We start from the raw sequence: 22,082 nt of genomic DNA on the forward strand, positions 1-22,082 counted from the left end.
GAGAAGTCCAGAACTTCATTTGCTTTCAGTAGTGTCAATAGTGTAATTTACCCGGAGCTTCTCTGACTTGGTTATAAAATCTGTTATATAAACTCGTGGTAACTTTAGCTGTCATTTTAAATATGTTTATTATATCTAAATCCTGCCTTTTTCTGGGATCTGAAGGCAATGAGTTCTTGAGTTCCCTTCTTGTAATTGATCCTGGTTTTGAAAAAACATAGTTGGGTTAAGTACAATCAATTCTTAAAAGTCTCTCTTTTCAGTTTTCAACTGCTAGATATTCCTGGTATTTTTGTAAGTTAAGTGTAATGAGATAAAACAAACATTTCACTTTAAAAAGACATTTTCAACTTGGAGACACCTGTCAATTAACCAAAAAGAACTAGAAGTATTTTCATGAATTTGTAAACAACTAGCTAAGTGAACACTCAGCTTCAGAACAAATATGCCACAACAATATCCATCCTTTGTTAATGTAATACCATGACAACTTTTGATTAGGCTGATATGATAATGATGGCACAGCTCATGACATTTATAAACTCACATTTTTGCTGGTAAAGGCACAAAAAGCTGTGCCCTATATCTTTCTTACAACAAAGCCTTAGGTTTAAATTGTACACTTTTGAAAAGAGCAAAATTATTCTTTGCAATATACTGTACTGAGAATATATTGTTTACCTGAGGACATTATGTGTCTGTTATTCTCATTTTCTAGATGGAGAATAGGTGCAGTGAAACCAAGAGAATGCAATCACCTCTAGTATCGTATATTACATGTACATTAAATGTTATTATGACAATGACAAACATGACAATAGAGCAAACCTGGCTTTAGAGAATTCTCTGGGAAAAGTGCAGACAAACCTGTGGGTCTTGATCTCAAGTCAATATATGACCCAGCTGTTGCAAAAACATTTGTTGTGTCTGTAGTTTAATGCTAGATGTTTTAGGTATTCATCTGAAAGCATATATAGGTAAAGCAAAAGTTATGAGCAAATAGTTTCAGGCCCTGACTTATTGTTGAAAACAAGTGGGAGAAATTCACATTTCATATTCATAATTGTCTGTCTACCAGTAATTTCTGTCAATTGCAGATGTATGCTAAGAATGGAAACCCTGGTCTTCAAATTCTGTGATGCTTAAAATTTGAATTTTCAGTATAAAATCATCACTATAACTTTAAAATAATAAAGGTGTTAAAATAAACTGGATTAATTTAAGAAGAGAATATGCTATACTTAAAAGTCCAATGTTTATGGCAGTATGCCAGTTTTTGTTCTTTTCCAATGTATTATACTCTTCATATTTTCCTTCATCCTTAAGAACACTCTGTATTGAGAATATTGTTGACTTTTACATGATATCAAGTCTTTACTGATTTGGTCATCTTGGTCACTTTAGCTGTTAGACAATACTTTTATCTTTGCTAATTATGTTCTGTCCAGGATTACAACCTACTTTGGATTGTAGGTAATCTAGTGATTTTTTTGGGTAGCATCCATTACTTCTGCCATAAACTTTTAGACATAGAGTTTTCCATTAAAAGCCTTGAACATATATGCTCTATAATGAATTATCTCAACTTGTTCAGCGGGATTATTTCATAGCCTTTAAATTATTCTGCTTCAATCATTCAGTTATATTACTCTTGCTTTTATAAAACTAATCAAAATAGCTCTCAACAATAAAATGTACAATGAAATTAAATCCATTTAACATATTTGACAAGTGTGGGAAGACACCACTACCATAAAAGCAAAACAAGACCAACAAAAAAGCCCCATCTAATGATTAATAATAATAACAACTTATAAAATTCCCAAAGCGAAGTGAACATGTTTGTGAGACATCTTAACATGTTAATAATGGAATATTATGAATTTATTGGAAGAATCAGACGCTGCAAAAATAACTAAAATTATCTTATGGCTTGGGAAAATCTCAACTAGGATATGTTCTGGTACTATAATAAAAAGACCTTCTTGTTGCTTCTTGCCTACTTACAAATGGCCAAAGAATCCAGGGAAGTCTTGAGAAGATGAATGGGACAGGTGAGAGTCAGACAGTTCTCAGTGTAAGAAGATGCTTAGCATCATCACATCAGTTTAATTTGTCTTCCGTACATACTTGCAAGGTATTGTTTAAATGCTACATTTTGTGAATCTTTCTACTTCCATTCCTCTCCCCTTTTATTTCTCAGTATAGGTTGCACTTTTTACCATGTAACTTTTTATTTTGCTTAATGGGAGAGCAAGATACTTAAGTTAAAAGCCATGGAAGTTAAAAAAAAGAAAACCGCTAACATTTTAAGGGAAGCTAGATAATGTCCTAATACCTTATCAATGATAAGAGTTCCTTGCAGTATTTAGTGATACAGCTGTCCTCAAGAATATCATTTAGTTATATTGATGCCAACAATTTTCTATGTTTGAAATACATGATAAAATACATCTGACAATTATAAAGCATTTCCTCCCAAGATTTGATCTTGGGCCCTTTAATAAACTATAAATCAGTTAAAATGCAAAGAATCAAATGATACAGAAGTATGCCAAGAACTACCTTGAGTAACAGAGTGTATTTTTAATGTTAAATTTCAGCCCTGAAATGTAATCTTGGAGGCATAAAACACATCTAATGTGGATTGCTGCCTTTATTTTATTGCTGAGTGATCCATCCAATTCTTGGGATTGACATGACTTCCTGGCTGGCCTAATATTCCCATATATTAGTGAACATTTTCTTTGAGGATGTACCTGTTACTTTCAAGACTGATTATCTTCTCTGTCCATGATCAAAGTATTCTGCTATCAAATTACTTGCACTAGATAGCTTGTAATTATCTATAAAGGCCGCTAGTGGTAGTAATGATGGGGTTCATATATTTGAAAGGCATTACAATGAAAAAGATTCTGCCGGGTTCTTCAATATAAGGCTCAGTGATTCTTACATTGGGGTACGTATATAAGGAGTCTTAGATTGCTTAGGCAATTGCAATGCTTTGGAGGAAATAATAGCTTTTAAATCATGCAGATGCTTTGCATTCAGCTGTTTCTGATTCTTTTTTCCTCCAGAAAATCTACAGTTAACAGGCTAGCTTGATGAATCTCTGACTTTATAGAAAGCAATACCTTTTATCTCTTCTTTTGGTTGGACTTATAATAAATGGAGGAGGCAACATCACTTGTATTTTGTTTATTTTATTATTTGACAACTTTATATTATTTGTCAGGAAAAGGATCTCATGTTCTTAAAAAAGCAACAGGGAAGACTTCTTGATAGCAGATCAGATACTTGTCCATATAGCTATTCAGTTGTTCAAGCAGGAATATTCCCTAGTCAAACTTGGGAAGGCCAGAGGTTAAATCAAAAACTTGAATGAACTTCTACGGTTCTGCTTCTCAATTTGAAAGTACTGGTGAACAATCTATAAAGAGTACATCTCTATCAAATCTTTGTTTTAGGAATCCAGGAGATGCTAGAAAAGAGATATAGAAAACAGTAACTTCTCTGCCAACTTCTGGTCATCTGGATTTCTGCAGCCGAAATCTGGTAACTCTTCTAAAGAGTAGCATTGGGATCTGTGTGGATAATGAAAAACCTATATACTTGAGTTTAGAGTTCACTCCGCTTTATATTTGGCAAAAGATTTAATGATAATAAAAAAGATGGGATTATGTCAAATGAGAGATCTATCAATAAAGGAGAATATTTGTAGCCCAGTGTTGAAATGAGCTTGGTGGTTTTCTTGCAGATGTTTCATTACCCAAACTAGGTAACATCATTAGTGCTAGTCTGTGTAATGCAATGTCTGCAAGAAAACCTTCAAGGTTTTGGTTACTATCTTTAGAGCGCTCCATGGCTCAGGACCAGGGTACCTACGAGACCGCCTCCTGCCACCAATAGCCTCTCACCGACCAGTTCGCTCCCATAGAGAGGGACTCCTCAGGGTGCCGTCGGCCAAACAATGTCGACTGACGGCCCCCAGGGGGAGAGCCTTCTCTGTGGGGGCACCTGCCATCTGGAACGGGCTCCCCCCGGAGTTATGAAGGATCCAAGACTTACGCATCTTCCGCCATGCCCTGAAAACGTTTCTATTCCAACAGGCTGGCCTAACTCTCCCTTTTAAATTGGCTTTTAAATTGGCTTTTAAATCGGGTTTTAGATCTCTTTTAGATAAATTTGGATGTTTTTAATCTTTGAGCCTAAATTACTTAATCTGTTTTTTAATAGTTTTTAACTTCTATATGTCTTTATATTTATTATGGCTGTTCACCGCCCTGAGTCCTTCGGGAGTAGGGCGGTATACAAATATGATAAAATAAATAAAATAAATAAATAAATAAAAACCACCAAGATCAGAGAGCACCAAAGACCTTTCAGAGATCTATCAATTCTGATAGATTCTGATGTCTGTATAGCTACCATGATACATGGGCATGATCTTGAATATTCAGTACATAGATCTGCTCTTTTTTTATTACATCAGGGATCAAGGCAATTGCTAAAGAATATATTCAACCTCTCAAAAATGATATCAAGCACCTGATATAAGTCATAAATTACACAAACGGGTATTTAACTTACATGAAGTGAATTCTAGTTTTCCCTAATGGTAAGGAAAGGCTAACTGCTTAAGGTTTCATTTTGGAGAGGAAGATAGGGTGTAAATGTCATAAATAAGTACTTTTTTCTATTGGTGCGTAATGCTGCTTAAGTTAATTTTCAGCTCATCTGTATGCTCTTAGGTAACACCATGAGACTTTAAAAAATGCTGTGCATTAAAAAAGCAATTAAGTTTCTTGATTGTAAGAGAAGGGTGGTGTGTTACATAATCTTGTTTTTAATCTTTTCCCTAATTAGTACAAAAGCTAATTAAAAGCTTTTCAGAATTCTGGAAAAAAAAATGGGGAGTTGTACATTTAAGCATTTATCTTATTTTTAGAACAAGCAACTTGAAACATAGATGATGTCAATAAATAACAGTCACTTTAGCACAGGGATGAAATCTACTTACCTTCCCTACCGGTTTGGAAGTGCTTGCGCGTGCACATCACGTGCATGCGCGGACCTTCTGTGCATGCGCAGAAGGTAAAAAACAGGTTACTTCCTGGTTAAAACTAGGAAGTAACGATGACCAGGTGGATGGGTGGAGCCTTGTGCTGGCGTCGCTAGTGGTTCTCTGAACCACTCGCCGCCATCGCTACTGGTTCAGCCGAACTGGTCCGAACCGGTAGCATTTCACCCCTGCTTTAGCAAGAAGCAAGTTTAGAAGCAAGTTTCTATTAAGCATATTGATAGCTTATGTGAGGATTTCATTATTTACAGTAAACGATATTCACGTTCTCTGTATTGCAGTACAGAGTATAAACCATGCATCATATTCTCCGCCTGTGATCTTTGGAACTGATGGACCAAAAAATTATGGTATTTACGTATTTAAAATTAATATGGTTTTTAGCAATATAGCTGAAGAGAAAATCTTGAAATGTTATGCCAATAATATATCTATCTTTGAATACCAGAGTGGTTTTTGAATAACTCTTAAGAACCACACTGTTGCACGTTGCAGTCTTCATTGTGGTTGCTTAATATTATCAAGTCCCAAGCAGACAATCTATGCAGACCAGGGGTGTCAAACTCAATTTCATTGAGGGCTGCATTAGGGTTGTGTTTGACCTCAGGGGCCCGGGATGAGCATGGCTAGCTTGACGACAATCCTGTCAGAGGCCACTGTGGTGGCCTGAGCACTCTGCCAGAGAAAACGGGCTCCTGAGCTCTGTTTTCGGCTGCAACGGCCTCCTGCAACCCTCTGCAGCAAAAACAGAGCTCAGGAGGACCTGCATGCAGCCCTCTGAGCTCCGTTTTCATTGGCAGAGGCCCTGCGGGCCAGTCCTTTGCTGTTTCCAGGGCAGACCCATGGGCCATATCTAAGCACCCCGCAGGCCATATCCGGTCCCCGGGCCTTGAGTTTGACACCCCGGATGTAGACAGAGAAGAATGACTGTAGCTCAGGGGTCAGCAACCTGTGGCTCTGGAGCCGCATGTGGCTCTTTCACCCCTCTGCTACAGCTCCCTGTCATTCAAAATATGCAGCACACCTGCCAATGTGCAGCCCACCGGCACTCGATTTATTGAGCTTTCCAACCCCCAGTAGGCCAACCATGATAAATCCATGAAAAGAAAAATTTCAGAAGAAAACAGAACGTTTAATTCGATTACATATGTTAGTTTTGTGGCCGCTCAAGAAATAGTCAGGCACGGGAACGGTTTTGTGGCTCCTGGTGTTTTCTTTTCTGTGGGAAATGGGTCCAAATGGCTCTTTGAGTGTTTAAGGTTGCAGACCCCTGCTGTAGCTTGTTGTAGAATAATGAAAGCTAGTGTACAATATATATGCCTATGCACATTGGTGATGAGCATGATTTTCTTCAGCTGCTCTACTATTGGTTTTGGAATGAGTGATTCCAAATGAATGATTATTAGATTATGCTCCTTGGTCATGAACATCCATGCTCATTAACCACAGTGGGCACAACAGAAGCTAGTGAGATAACATACAGGTAGTCCACAATTGACTTACAACCATAATTGGGACGGGAATTTCCATTGCTAAGCAAGTTGGTTGTTAAGTGAGCCACACCCAATTTTGTGATCTTTTTTGGCCCAGTTGTTAACAAATCACTGCAGGTGAATCACGTGGTCATTATGCAAATCCAACTTCCCTACTGACTTTACTTGTTGGAAGCTGGCTGGGAAGGTTGCAAATGGTCATCACGTGACTTTGGTATACTGCAACCATTCTAAATACATGCCATTTGCCAAGCATTCAATTTTTGATCACGTGACTGTGGGGATGCTGCAACAGTCATGCCTCCGAGGACTGGTTGCAAGTCACTTTTTTCAGTGAACTTTTAATTTTGAACATTCGCTAAGCTAGTGGTTGTAACTCGAGGACATCCTGTAGAGATATAATCACTGATATCAAATAGCATAAAGAGATTGATTTCATAACTTACTTTAAATTGGAAAGCTAAGTTCATCTATGAAAGATTTGAACTACGGCTTGAAATTACGTTAAGATACTGGCTTTTTCAGAAGTAAGTGATTACACTTTCCTTATTTGGGTAACATTGAAACTATAATTAATTTGAAGTGGGGTTGGTGGTCATTTTAGTTAGTTTTGGTTAAATTGCTTACACTGACAAAAACCTGGATACACAGCAAATGTTTTATTTAAATGGACATATGCTGGTCACCCAAAGACCATCACTGAAAGCACCGAGTCATATGTGTCTTGCCTCTGTTTTCTTATTGCTAATGGCAGCTGCCTGATATAATTATCTGGATGGGTAGGCACTTCGGAAGAATGCCAATATTTTCTTTGCCTGTTTTTTAGGTTGCAATTGCTCCTTGGTGGCTACCAGTTAAAGGAGCAAATTGGAAGCACCCAGAAGGCCCTGATTCTCATATCTTAAAGAGGTGAGCTCCAAATAGTATTGAGTTTCAACAGATATTTTGCTGAAAACGTACCAAAGTTGCTGAGAGATACTTTATTACCCTGAACTAAGCATCACTGGACAAATAATCACAAATAAGTTGGTGTCGGAATAAAGGAACCTATCATAGATCAGATTTTATTTGTCGATGGGGGAAAATTTCTTGTTAGAATTTTTTGTTACATTGCCAAGCTGCATTAATAGAGGGATGGAATCAAGATCATGTGAAGTATTAATACCACTTTATAAAACCCTAGTAAGACCACACTTGGAATATTGCATTGAATATTGGTACCACAATATAAAAAAGATGCTGAGATTCTGAAAAGAATGCAGAGAAGATCAACAAGAATGATTAGGGGACTGGAGACTAGAACATATGAAAAACAGTTACAGGAATTAGTTGCAGTCTAGTGAAAAAAAGGATTAGGAGAGAATGATAGCAGTGTTTCAGTATTTGAGGGGCTGCCACAAAGAAGAGGGGCTCAATCTATTTTTCAAAGCATCAGAAGGCAAGAAAAGAAACTATGGATGGAAAATAAACAAGGAGAGAAGCAACCTGAAACAAAGGAGAAATGTTCTAATGGTGCAAACAGTTAACTAGTGGAATGGCTTGCATTCAGAAATTGTGGGTGCTCCATCACTGGAGGCTTTTAAGAAGAAACTGGACAGCCATTTGCCTGAAATGGTAAAGGGTCTCCTACTTGAGCAGGGGTTGGATTACAAGACCTCCAAGGTCCCTTCCAACTCTGTTATTCTATGAGAACCCCAAAGCTAACCATTGGCTGGGACAATTACCAGCTGATGTTTCAAAGGTCACTGATTTCTTGAGATATGCTACATCCCCTTTTATATGAGGGAGGGGAGATCCTATAACTTGCTAATCACTAAGAAGAAGAATCTTTTGGTGTTTGAAGAGGTATTGGGGTCTATGCATATGTAAATGTATCTACTCATACATATCTGTCCTGTATCTGATAACTGTGATTTTGCTTGCTTGCTTCTCATTACAGTTTCAGTAAATAAATACAAAACATACGCATGTATTGATTATAAAGTTTGCAAGGATACCGATATTCCTTGGTTTACGATAGCACTTGGGATCAAAATTGCCATTGGTAAGCAACATGATTGTAAAGCTTACATCACATGACTGCACCACTTAGTGACCATAGTTCCTCAGTCCCAAATGCTGTTGTTAGGCAAGGACTGCACGTGTCATTAAACAAGGATCTCACTTGATTGCAATTTCCAAGTTCTTGCTCTCTTTCCCTTTGACTGCAGTGAATGTTGGAAATCATAGTCATGTGACATGACTTGCTGTGACATCATAATTGCAAGGCAGACACTGATTGCCTAGATCGTGTGATTGTAGGGACATTGAGACAGCCAGAACTCAAGGACTAAGTCATAACTATCCTCATTCAGTGCCATCAGAGATTTGAACAGTCATGGAAAGAGGGATCATAATCCAAGGAACACTTGTATTCAAATTTTGGGAAGGTTGTATTTTCACTCTTCATTGCAATTTTAAGTTAGATGTTAGCTATTGGTATATACTTTATTTCTAGTGTTCTAGTATTATCACATCTCAAGTATAAATTTATATTATCAAATTATAGAAAACCACAGTATATAACTAAAATTATTTTGTAAAGAAAACATTAAAAGATTGAAACATTAGAAATATGTGTACATTTGTTTATGCAAATAGATTTGCTCCCCAAATTCAGTACCCCACCCTGTACCTCTTTTTATTAAAATAAAGCAGAACTTTTAATATGAAGTTCTCATTTTTTCCCCCTGGATTTATTTTGGAGAAAACTAAAAGCAGTGAAATGGCCTTCATAGTCTGTCATTACATAGTATTAATCAGTCTCTTCCCCTCAGGGCTGATAAAAGCATTTGGCTTTTTCTCTCCCCCCCCCCAAAAAAAATCTTTTATGACAAGAACCATATCATGGTAATACCATCTTTAGTGTACTTCTCTTACTTAGTCTCCAATGGGAAAGAATGAAAATGAACTGATTGCAAAAATAGAAGCATCCATTGTCATCAGGGAATTAAAGGGAAAAAAAAAGAAAGGTCAAAATCAGTTCTAAATAAGTGTTCTAGATATCTGCTCTCTTTAACCTTAATGCCATGTGAAAGTTTATCTTCCTGATCTAGGTCATAACACCGACTTATTAGTCTGAGTGTTCCAGACTAGAGTTTTGAAATGAGGACACTTAAGAAGAAGAGGCAATCTTCTACTGTGCTTAGAACAGAGAATTCTCATTTCATACAATGTGGGGATGAAACAAGGGGTCCAGAGCTCAGACAAGGCAGATGGGAAAGAAGGTTGTGAGAGGCAGAACTTTGGCGAGAGGTGAGAAAGATGAGTTACAGGCATTGCGAAAAAACAACAACACTACGGTAGTCCCAAAGGTGCTTTTTTTCAAGAGGCAACTGGACTTTCTGGTTTTTCTTTGAAGACATTTCACTTCTCATCCAAGAAGCTTCTTCAGCTCTGAGCTGAGAGTGAGCTGAAGAAGCTGAGCTGAGAATAGCTGAAGAAGCTTCTTGGTTGAGAAATGAAATGTCTTCAAAGAAAAACCAGAAAGTCCAGTTGCCTCTTGAAAAAAAGCACCTTGGGGACAACCATGACCTGGATGACTGAGAATCTCCATAGACAATACAGTAGCTCAATGTCTATGGAGATTCTCAGTCATCCAGGTCATGGTTGTCCCAAAAGGCAACTGTTTTCAAAAGGCAACTGGACTTTGTTTTGTTTTTTTTCTTTGAAAACTTTTCGCTTCTCATCCAAGAAGCTTCTTCAATTCTAACTGACTGGTGAGGAATGGAAGGATACCAGATAATTGCAAAGAATATAAAACCTTCCATTCCACACTGGTCACTTAGAACTGATAAAATATTTTTTAAACAAACTCCCCCGCCCCCCCCAATGTCCAGTTGCCTTTTGGGGGGAAAAACACCTTTGGATCTATAATAGCTTTTCAATTATAGCTAGATTATACGGAAAAGTTGTATGTGTTTGACTTGACCAGTTTCAAGACTTTGGTATTGTTATGATGATTTGTTTGGTAGCTTTACTATATGAGTAAAATGATGATCCTGAAGTTCATCTTAAATTTGAAGGGCATTTCTGCATCTGTTTGGACACTCAAAAAACACTTCCCATGATGAAGCAATATCAAAAATTAATTAGGTATTTTCTTCTCTTTTCAATTCTTTGTTAAGTTAGTAACTTCTTGTTGCAATCAGGATATGTCACTGGGGTTATGAGAACTTACATACTGTACTAAATTAAATAATAATGCCTATAATGTCTGTGCATTTTTATGTCTTTTTAGAGTGCTAAAGCTGGTTAATGATAAATCTGGGTTTCTTAATTAGGTACTTGGATTTAGTGTGATTTATTGAGATGTTCATTGCCTATTTGGTTATCATTGGTTGACTGGTTATTGCATCTTGACTCTCTGCAAAGGAAATGATTGATTGTTATAGCTTGGCACCCTATGCTAAGCTCATACATAGAGGAATTAAGTATATCATATATAAGTATATCCTGTGTAATGTCTTTTTTAAATGGAATCAAATAAGACATTAAACTGTAGGTGTCTCTTTCAAAAGTAGTGGACAAATGCACTTTAGACTGATCAGAAACAAGCACTGAAACTAAGACAAAAAGGGACAAGGTTAAATGATGGTAAGAATGATATATGTGTCAGCCCAACAAGATAGACTAGACCAAGAAACCAATGCCATATAGTCAGAGCTACTGCTTGGTCCAGGCTCAACCCTAACTCGTATCCGTACCCTTACTTTACCCTTACCATCTTTTTCTTCTGTCTTAAAGGCCATGCCTTAAACACTGTACAACAATATGTGAACCTGGCGTTCATTTCTGATTAATGAATTACACTAAGAACATGATTTCTTGGACACTTTCTCAGTATCACCCCCTTTTAATAACTTAAATTAGAACTGAATAAAGACTGCTTGCAGCACCATATTAATTTTCTGCAGTCTCATCTTAGAGATACAGTAATAAATAGTAAGGCACAGAAGCAGTGGTGGGATTCAGCCGGTTCGGGTGAGACAATTGTTAAATTGCTGGCTGGCTCCGCCCCTCCCCGCCTCTTCCAGGAGTCCCCACGTGCCCCATTTTGGCTCCCAGGTAAGTGCAGGGAGGCCTACTAGGCCCAAAGCGGGCCTCCCTGTAGCCTCCTGGGAGCAAAAAGAGGCTGGGGGAGAAGGCTACGCCGTACCCCTCATACCCCGTTTTGGGCCTAGTAGGCCTCCCTGCATTTACCTGGGAGCCAAAACGGGGCATGAGGGGTATGGCATAGCCTTCTCCCCCGGCCCCTTTTTCTCCCAGGAGGCTGCAGGGAGGCCTCCTAGGCCCAAAACAGGACATGGGGGGTGGTGCCCCCCCTGCCATTTTTGTTCCCAGGAGGGTGCAGGAGGCTGAGTGCTGCCTGTCACACCCTCTGGCCGTGCCCACCATAGCCACGCCCACCCAGCTGGTCATTAGGGCAGAGAACCGGTTGTTAAATTATTTGAATCTAATCACTGCACAGAAGCCCTTGCAACAGTCCCAACAACTGAAGACTGTCCAAAATGCAGTAATCTACCTACTCACCTGTACCCCTGTTAAGACTTAATAGGCAGCATAATCTCTTCATTGATTAAGATTAGCAATAGACTGAACCCTAGTATATTTTGTCTGATTCTAAGCAATCCATTATAGGAGGGATAGTGATAAATTAGAATACATCCAGAAAAGAGCAGCTAGGATGATAAGGAGTTTAGAAAGAAAAACATATGAAGATCAAATAGATGAGTAGAATATGTTTAGCCTAGAGAAGAGAATGCTATGTGGAGATTTGATAGCTTTCTTTAGGATTTTAAAAAACTGTCTGCAGCAAGCACAAATGTGGAAAGTTTCTGAAATTCCCACAATGGAAGAATGGTTCATGAAGATGACAAAACTTGCAGATATGGCAAAGTTTACTTCTTTGATTAGAGAGAAGACAACATTTAGTGAGTGGAAACTCTTTATGGACTCTTTGCTAAGGTCCATTTCAATAATTTTAGTGATTTTTATTGGTATATAGTAGTTCAGTTTTGAGTATCCTGTCGGTAGAAAACCTAGGTTTCAATGTAAATAGAGAGACAGCATAAAACAGCAAGGAAAAGCTATTGCTATGTTACAAAACAGGAGGAATCATGAAGACCACTCATCAGGCCTCAGACTTCCCTAATGGAGAAAATGTTAGGTTACATTGTCCTTGTAAAATATACGTTGCTAGGTTTGACAATCTGTGAAAATAGAGTTGCTATCTGTCCTATGAGATATTAGTGTACTGCACTTCATTTAATGATTTGGGTAGGGCTAGCTGTGCCACAAGCAAAATACATGTGATTGGGCTATGTTTGCCCATGCTTTGTATGGTAACATTCTCTATGCTTGAATAAAAGCACTGGTATTTCACACGAGAAAAATAAATGTGATGCTCTCATTCAAAGAGCAGAAGTTGATATTTCTTTTATATCATTTTTGGATTACCATATTTTTCGGAGTATAAGACGCACTGGAGTATAAGACACACCTTAGTTTTTGGGAAGGAAAATAAGAAAAAAGTTGATTGGCTGGTGCATCGGCCTCCCGGAATACCACCAATCAGCTGTTCCCAGAGGTAAATTTTAGCAACAGGTTCCTTGGTTGTGAGCTCTGTGCCTTGCTTTTTTTTTTTTTTTTTGCTTTTTTTCCTGCCTCTGAAAGCCTCTGAAACAGAGCTTCAGAAAAAAAGTCGCTGAAGCTCTGTTTGGGGGCTTTTTTTCTGAAGCTTCATTTCTGATGCTTTTTTCAGCCTCTGAAACCTCCGTTTGAGAAGCTGGGCGGGGCTACATTCGGAGTATAAGACGCACCCAGATTTTCACCCTCTTTTTTGGGGGAAAAAGGTGCATCTTATACTCCGAAAAATACAGTAATCTTTGTTGCTGACCAAAAGTATGTGTCTATGAACATGTATATCAGTGTGCTTCTTCTTGAGATAAAGAAATGCTAAAAAAAGTTCTGAGTGATTTTTATGATTCATTGTCGTCATTGTTCAAAACCATTGTCAACCAAGTTACATAATAGCATATTTCCTCATAGAGGCATACAGAATAAATCCTCTGCCTGTATACTTGGACCTTCTGCTGGAGTGTATCCTCTCAATATTAACTGGATTGGAAAAGGTTATTTGTCCTTGATTAGCTAGAGAAAGAGTGAGAGGATTCCTGACAGGTTTATATGTCATTCTATATACTGAAAGATAATAGTACTGGTCTGGTTTGGAGAAATGATCAGAAGGAATGCTTCTCACAACACACTAATTTTATTTGCAATGCAGGTTTAGTTGTGATGTTGTATAAAAGAATAACAGAAAAACAGAATTGGAAAGGTGGCCTTCTACTCCAACCCCCTGCTCAAGCAAGAAACCCTATACCATTTCAGACAGATGGTTGTCCAATCTCTTTTTAAAAATGTCTATGTTAAGCACCCATGACTTTTGGAGGCAAGAAGTAAGCAGGCTTCTGAAAGGCCTAAATCACACTATCAAAGGCATCATGTGTACTGTTAACCAGGGGTGAAATTCAGCAGTTTCTGACAGGTTCTGGAGAACCGGTAGCGGAAATTTTGAGTAGTTCGGAGAACTGGCAAATACCACCTCTTGGCTGGCCCCAGGGTGGGGAGGGAATGGAGATTTTGCAATATCCTTTCCCCAGGAGTGGGGAGGGAATGGAGATTTTGCAATATCCTTTCCCCAGGAGTGGGGAGGGAATGGAGATTTTGCAATATCCTTCCCCCAGGAGTGGGGAGGGAATGGGGATTTTGCAGTATCCTTCCCCTGCCACGCCCACCAAGCCACACTATGCCCACCAAGCCACGCCCACAGAACCGGTAGTAAAAAATTTGAATTCCACCACTGCTGCTAACACATGACATTTGGTAGCCAATTCATTCCATTTTCCTTTCAGAAGCATACAATTAATACTACCCTTTCATTTGTTATTTCCATTGTCTTTTTCCACAAGCTTTTCTAAGCTGAGCTGCTTTACTTTTATCTTTTGCCTTTATCATCTCTGATTTTGGTTTTTAAAGTTGTATCCGTTAACTAGATCGAATCTAACTCTTAAGGGTAAGCATCAATGCTTTGCCTTTATTTGTTTAGTTACTGGCACATGTTGTTTCAAACAATTCTTTGGTTTGGTAAGATATTATAACCTTTTCCTTATGCAGAATCTTAAAAAGTTGCCAATCCTCTTTTGCTTTCCTTGCTTACCATTGGCTTTGTCTGTATATCTCTCAGGCTGGATCATCCAGTTCTTCATGTTTCTTGGAATGATGCTGTGGCCTTTTGCAGTTGGGCAGGAAAACGGTTACCAACTGAAGCTGAATGGGAATATAGCTGTCGGGGAGGCCTTGAAAACAGGTACTCATCAATATTTTGTAATTTTCCAGAAAAATAAATTAAGCAAAAAAACTACAGTATATCTTCTACTTAGTCTCTAAACCTGAAAAATCACTTTTTCCCCAGAAGTTAAGTTAATGCAGAGTCAATGGTATTGAATTTAATGCTGTATTGTAAAACTTCTGTAAAAGTGCAAGCTGCTAATATTTACATTTTAAGCGGTGGTGGTGGTCAGTTCTCTCTCTCTCTCTCTCTCTCTCTCTCTCTCTCTCTCTCTCTCTCTCTCTCCCTCCCTCCCTCCCTCCCTCCCTCCCTCTCTCTCTCTCTCTCTCTCTCTCTCCTCCCTCCCTCTCCCACTTTCTCCCTCCCTCCCTCTCTGTCTCTTTCTCTTTCTCTCCTGATATGTCATTAGCTAACAATGTTTTTATAGTAATCTTATTTTTATAATAATATGATTAAATATTACAATTGCACAACTGCCTTCCTTAACTTTTGCCTATGCTCCTTTTGACAGACTTTTTCCGTGGGGAAACAAACTTCATCCAAATAGTCAGCACTATGCAAATATTTGGCAGGGAGAATTCCCTAGAAGCAATACCGAGGAAGATGGCTACAAAGGCACTGCACCTGTAAGTTAGTGATGTAAGAACAGAATTGGAAGGGACCTTGGAGGTGTTCTAGTCTTGCTCAAAATGGTTGTCCAATCTCATTTTAAAAACCTCCAGTGTTGGAGCACTCACAACTTCTGGAGGCAAATTATTCCACTAATTACTTGTTCTGTCAGCAAATTTCTCCTTAGTTCTAGGTTGGTTCTCTCCTTCATTGTTTCCATCCATTGCTTCTTGTCCTGCCTTCAGCTTGTTTGGAGAATAGCTTGACTCTCTCTTCTTTGTGGCAGCACCTCAAATATTGGAACATTGCTATCATGTCACTCCTAGTCCTTCTTTTCATTAAACTAGACTTAACTCAATTCCTTCAACTGTTCTTCATATGTTTTAGCCTCCAGTCTCCTAATCAATTTTGTTGCTCTTCTCTGCATTCTTTCTAGAGTCTCAACATCTTTTTTTGTATCGTAGTGAACAGAATTGAATGTAATATTCCAAGTATGGTCTTATCAAAGCATTATAAAATGGTACTAACACTTCACATGATCTTGATTCTATCCCTCTGTTAATGCAGCCTAGGACTCTGTTGGGTTTTTTGGCAGCTGCAGCACGCTGCTGGGTCATATTTAAGTGATTGTCCACTAGGCCTCCGAGATACATCTCTCAATTGAGGCAGGTACATGTAAATCATCAGGTATATCAGTAAAGATATGGGAAAATAGGTTTATGACAGCTGTGGTCATTCTATGTTGGATCTGCAGCAGAATCTTGTCATCCCCCCTCCTAATGAAAAGCTTTTTCTGATTCTTTTTGACTTCTATGACAATCACTATTGACTATTTGAGAAAATTGGATGCCATTTGCAGGCATAGTTGTCCTTTCTAGGAAATGAGGCCTAAGAAATGTCAGGCAGGTGAAGTATGATGGTTTTGTACAAGGTATCTTTAAAAGTGGAGGGAAATTTCCTGATTGCTTATTTGTACCCTATGAGTAACATTAAGTGTTGTACTTTATGATTCTTGATGAACGTATCTTTTCTTTTATGTACACTGAGAACATATGCACCAAGATAAATTCCTTGTGTGTCCAATTACACTTGGCCAATAAAAAATTCTATTCTATTCTAAAATGTAGATCATTTACCTTCCCTATGGGCCAGAGTAATTTTGTGTGGAAGCATATAATAGTGCTGCCCCTAAATTAGGAACCTTAAAGCAATTTAAAATGAAAGATGCAAGGATCCTACAAAATGGTGATGGGCATACTGTATATAAGAGAAATATTTCTCCTCACACAGTGTTTGGATAATCTGTAAAGAAATAAATATCAGGAAAATCAGAAGGAAATTCACACAAGGATAGTGTTTTAAACCAAGTTGTTTTGAACTGTAACAGTCTGTGCATCCCAAGAGAGCTTGCTTAGATTATTAATTAGAGTGTAAAATCATCTAACTATACCACATTGTTGCACTCAACAGTTTTACAAGGATACAAGGAAGTTAAGTAGTGATGGTCAATGAAAAATAATTCATGATTTAATTACTTTGTATCCAGCTGTTAAAATACCGTAAATGAGGCACGTAAGGTGCAAAGTTTTAACAACCAGATATTAAGCAAAAAGTAAGTGTCAAGCATCTTTTGCTGTCATCTAGCAGGCTTCTGGATTTTTGGAGCCCAGATCTATTTACCTGGGGAGGGAGGTACAATGTGAGGTCTCAGAACTACATCTAGGCCTGCCCCCAAATCTTGTGTACAGCCCCCAGAGTTTCTACAAAAGTTCCCATCAGTTATTCTTTCTAGTGTGACCTAAGGCAGAAATTATTCCAGCTCTGGCTATTCCATTATCTATGCTTAGTGCAAATACTGTATCAACAATAAAGAAAGAGATATTTTCAAAAGTGTAGTAATGTACATTGTCACTTTGTAAGATATTTTCAAGAGAGTCACCATTTCTGAACTGGTAAGAAGAATCACTAAGAAATGATCCTCTGCCATTAAGCCTAAATATAAATAGAAGGGGGAGGGAAGGTTGAGAGACCTTTTAATTTTCTTCTGGTGAAAAATAGAGAATAGGCAGAGAGAGTGGAGCCTGCTGACTCTATATATTGATTGCAACTTCACCTCTATTAATTTGTAGGAAAAAAGTTAATGAGGTACATCTGGCTTTTCTCTCCTATGTCTGCTGGATAGAGAGCTTTGTAGTGCACTTCTCTCTTCTCACAAACTGTTCTCCAATCACAAATGTCAGGGTCAGCAAAAAAAAAAAAAAGACAATTTAACTTAACAGTCATACCTGTACATGTAATGAAAATGAGTTGTTTTGGTCCTTAATACTGATGTATTTTGATTATCGCCTACCAAGGAAAAGGTCAAGGTATTGTTTCTTTTTAAATGGATTGCTTTGCCTCCTGCATTATTGATCCAGGCCTAACATAAATTCTCACAAACGATTTCCTGTGCATGACTGTGTATTTCTGAGAATTGGATAGGAAACCTCTATCCATGCAGTAAAAAGGTAACCTGCTCATATTGTTTTTGTATTTTTAAATGTTTTTAACAACTGTGTAAATTGGCCAGAGTTGCTGGCAGTCTGGCATCATATACATTTAGTGTATATTGTTTTTGTGGTTGGTTTCACAGTCTACCAGATGTTTAGACTAGGTTTGGAATTGCATTTACCAGTCGAGTCCTTCCCAAGGACTTGGAATAGGCACATTATTGTTTGATGGTGTTAAAGGTATCAGCTTCGTGCTTCCAGGAGCAATGCAATTTGCTCCTGGAAGCACGAAGCCGAGAACACCAGCCTAAACATTTTAACTAACAAACTTATAATGACGCGGGAAAACACCCAAGATTTTAACTTTATAATTTTAAAAGAATCAAAATTTTATTTTACTAAGCTTTCGTCAGCCATCTGCTGACATCATTAGAGTATTAAACTACCATTACAGAGATCTCTGCCTTTATATGCCATTAATCAATTTAGCCCTTGCGCGTGTAATAGGCCCTTCCAGCCATCTCCCCCTTGTAATCAGCTGTGTTGTTTTTGCTGTTGTCATGCTGGATTCCTACTGTTTCCTCCCTCCTAGCTTGCTTATCAGTGGGGGGTGATGTTAACCTGTCAGTTATTGCGATTTGTTGCCTTGTCTGTGACCTCATGGTCAGCCAGGTTTGTTTCTCATTAATCCTATCTATTGCAGTTTGAGACAGTCCTGCCAGGTTGCTCCGTGTTTGGTCAGGATCAACCGTGCCTTCACAGGCTGAGTCTTAAAGTTCCGGAGTTCGCAGAATGTCTGCTTTTTCTTTTACTAATATACCTAGAATTTGTATTTTTAGAATAGTTTGTAATAGTATTTATAGTATTTATATATTTATAAATTTATGGTATATATATTTATATAGGTAACTAGGTGGTCCACTGTTTCTTCAGCTTCTTTGCAGAGGCAGCATTTGGTCTCTATGGCTGCCTTCTCAATTCTGGATTTGTATGCATTTGTTCTTAAGGCTTGGTCTTCTACAGCCAGAATGAGACCTTATGTCTCCTTCTTCAACTTTCCTGCTCTTATCCATTGCTGAGTTTGTTGTTATCTACTTTGCCTGCTAGCTTTTCTATGTATTGGGCATGTAAAACTTGACCTTGCAATGTCCCTTTTCTTCTCTTCATTTGAATTTTCTTGTAGGAGAGTTTGGTTTCTTTAGTATTCATAAGCCTTCCTGATATACTAACTTCATTATATCTTCTTCACTATCTTCAGATATTCTTCCAATGCCCTTTTTTTCTTCTTTAAATGTCTGATAAACTTATTTTCCCTGGTATTATTATTATTATTATTATTATTATTATTATTATTATTTAATCTTTAGTGAGATTCACAGCCTTTGAGGCTGGTTAATAGCTCAGCAGCTCGAGTCCTAACCAAGGACCTAGGAACTGTTAAGGTATCGTCAGAGGATGTAAGGTAGTTTTTTGTAGAGTCAAAATGTTCAAGTCTGGCAAATTTAGAATTTCTAAATAGCGGGGTAGCCCTTTGGGGATTGCTCCAAGGGCTCCAATTACAATCGAGACAACACACGATTTCTTTTTCCACAGTCGCTCAACTTCAATTTGCAAGTCCCGGTACTTTGTGATTTTTTCTTGCTGCTTATCTTCAATCCGTGCATCACCAGGTATTCAAATGTAAATGAACCATACTTTTTTCTTTTCAACTATTGTTATGTCAGGTGTGTTGTGGACCAAGTGCCTGTCAGTCTGAATCCTAAAGTCCCACAAGATCTTGAGTTTCTCATTCTCTAAAACTTTCTCAACCTGATGTTCCCAGTGGTTTTTGCTGTACTCAAATCCAAACTTCTGGCACAATTTCCAGTGAATGATTTTAGCAACACGGTCATGGCGTTGTAGGTAGTCAGTTTGTGAAATTTTGCTGCACCCACTGATCAGGTGGTCGACTGTCTCATCTTTCTCATTGCAGAAGCGGCATTTGCTGTTGGTGGTAACATGTTGAATTTTTGCCTTCATGCAGTTTGTGGCTAGGGCTTCTTCTTGAGCTGCCAAAATAAAGCTTTCTGTTTCTTTTTTCAGTACTCCCGATCTTAACCAGTTCCAGGTTAGTTTCTGGTCAGCTTTGCCTTCAATACTTTTCAAGTATTGGCCATGCAGAGATTATTATTATTATTATTATTATTATTATTATTATTATTATTATTACTACTACTACTACTACTACTACTACTACTACTACTACTACTACTATTGGCAGCAAGAGAGAATTGGCACTTTCTAAAGAAACATCTTCAGCAAGGCTATTGAGCTGCAAGAATGAAGAACCCATCAAAAGAATGTTGATGATTCAGAGCTGAAGCAAAATGACATTTTTTAAAAAAACCTGTTATATATCAAAATTGGTTAAATGGATAACTAGATATTCTTCTGTGGCCAGAGTACTGAAGATCTGGCAAGGGGTCTGTCTGTAAAACATGAGAATTTAGGAAATGTGTTAAGGGAAGATTTTTTATTTTCTAAGTAATGAGAAAATTGCAACATAGATCATCATGTTCATTAAGAACAAAAAAGCTATATTGTATAGATGAATTCTTCTTTCCCATTCAGTAAATTCATTGGTTACTAACAGGATAAATAATCTAATTTTTCTGCATCATTGACCACTATTTTTTTTCCTGAGGCAGGTAACAGCATTTCCTCCAAATGGTTATGGCCTGTACAACATTGTGGGAAATGCCTGGGAGTGGACATCAGATTGGTGGGAAATTAATCATTCTGCAGATGAAACATACAGCCCGGTGAGTATCTCCAACTGCTGATTTGCCTCTCTTCCAACTAATTTCCTACTTCACGTTATAGAATTTGATACGCTGCATATGGAGCAGCAAGCATGATTACCAGGATATGTATTTTCCAGCTAAGTTGTTATTGACTTGGACTTGCAAGAGGAGTATCCATTTTCCAACAGAAGTGTAGCTGTGTTTTTACAAACCGCTTTTATGTACTTTGAGATGAAGTTGAGTGAATGTTTTATACAATGGAATGATTTGTATGAGTGATGGGAATTATTTTTCTCCAAAATAATGATGACAAAATGTAAAAATAGACAAAAATATAAGTGCTGTGAGTTGATGTCTGTGGCCCTAAACATTAGGCACATGAGAGAATTCTGCACAGTTCCTTCTTGTTGCCGACTTTTTTACTTCCAATAGATTTATGACTGTAAAACTAGAACTCTTCTAATAAAGTTATACAATGATTTTTCTTCTTGGAGGGAGTATAAGCATTAGTAGCAAGTCACCATATTGCCTTTTTAAACTTGAGATAGCAATAGCACTTAGACTTATGTACCAGTCACTCTCTGTCAGCTCACAGGTTTGTTGTGGGGAAAATCAAGGTATGTTTGCTGCCTTGAGCTGAATATGAAAAAAGTGAGATAAAAGAAAGAAAGAAAAAAGAGATAGAAAACAAGAGTTGTAGTTGTAATGAAGGGTCAAGCACTGGCCCTTTTGGATGTGTGTATTCATTATGCACTCCACTAGAGCGGAGCTTGAATCACAACACCCATTTAATAGCAATAACAATAGCACTTAGACTTATATAATGTTTCACAGTGCTTTACAGCCCTCTCTAAGTGGTTTACAGAGTCAGCATATTACCCCCAACAATCTGGGTCCTCATTTTATTGACTTCGGAAGGATGGAAGTCTGAGTCAACCTTGAGCTAGTCAAGATCAAACTCCTGGCAGTCAGCAGAGTTAGCCTGCAATACCGCATTCTAACCACTGTGCCGCCAGGGCTCATAACAGAACTATGTGCTCAGGTTCTATTTTTTAAAAGAGAAAATATAAAATATCTACTGCAGTCAAGTGCTATTAAACTTTGTACCGTATTTTCCGGCGTATAAGACGACTGGGTGTATAAGACGACCCCCAACTTTTCCTGTTAAAATATAGAGTTTGGGCTATACTCGCCATATAAGACTACCCCTCTTCCAATGCACACCAAATAAAATTA

The 22,082-nt window shown here is 38.0% G+C and overlaps 1 protein-coding gene across 2 annotated transcripts in view; it reads left to right on the forward strand.

The window, feature by feature from the left end:
* The window catches only part of SUMF1 (sulfatase modifying factor 1), a 75,165-nt gene that overhangs the window by 35,945 nt on the left and 17,138 nt on the right, over positions 1-22,082 (forward strand). For both annotated transcript variants that reach the window (XR_015732680.1, XM_034431657.2), the window contains exons 4-7: positions 7,400-7,482; positions 14,861-14,983; positions 15,477-15,591; positions 20,751-20,864. Coding sequence is in view for 1 of the 2 variants with exons in the window: in XM_034431657.2 (XP_034287548.1) it covers positions 7,400-7,482; positions 14,861-14,983; positions 15,477-15,591; positions 20,751-20,864 (435 nt within the window). In the remaining variant the exon portion in view is untranslated. The remainder of the gene's footprint in view (positions 1-7,399; positions 7,483-14,860; positions 14,984-15,476; positions 15,592-20,750; positions 20,865-22,082) is intronic.

Source organism: Pantherophis guttatus, chromosome 2 (genome assembly GCF_059756535.1).
Source record: "Pantherophis guttatus breed Tessera chromosome 2, ASM5975653v1, whole genome shotgun sequence".
NCBI lineage: Eukaryota > Metazoa > Chordata > Lepidosauria > Squamata > Colubridae > Pantherophis > Pantherophis guttatus.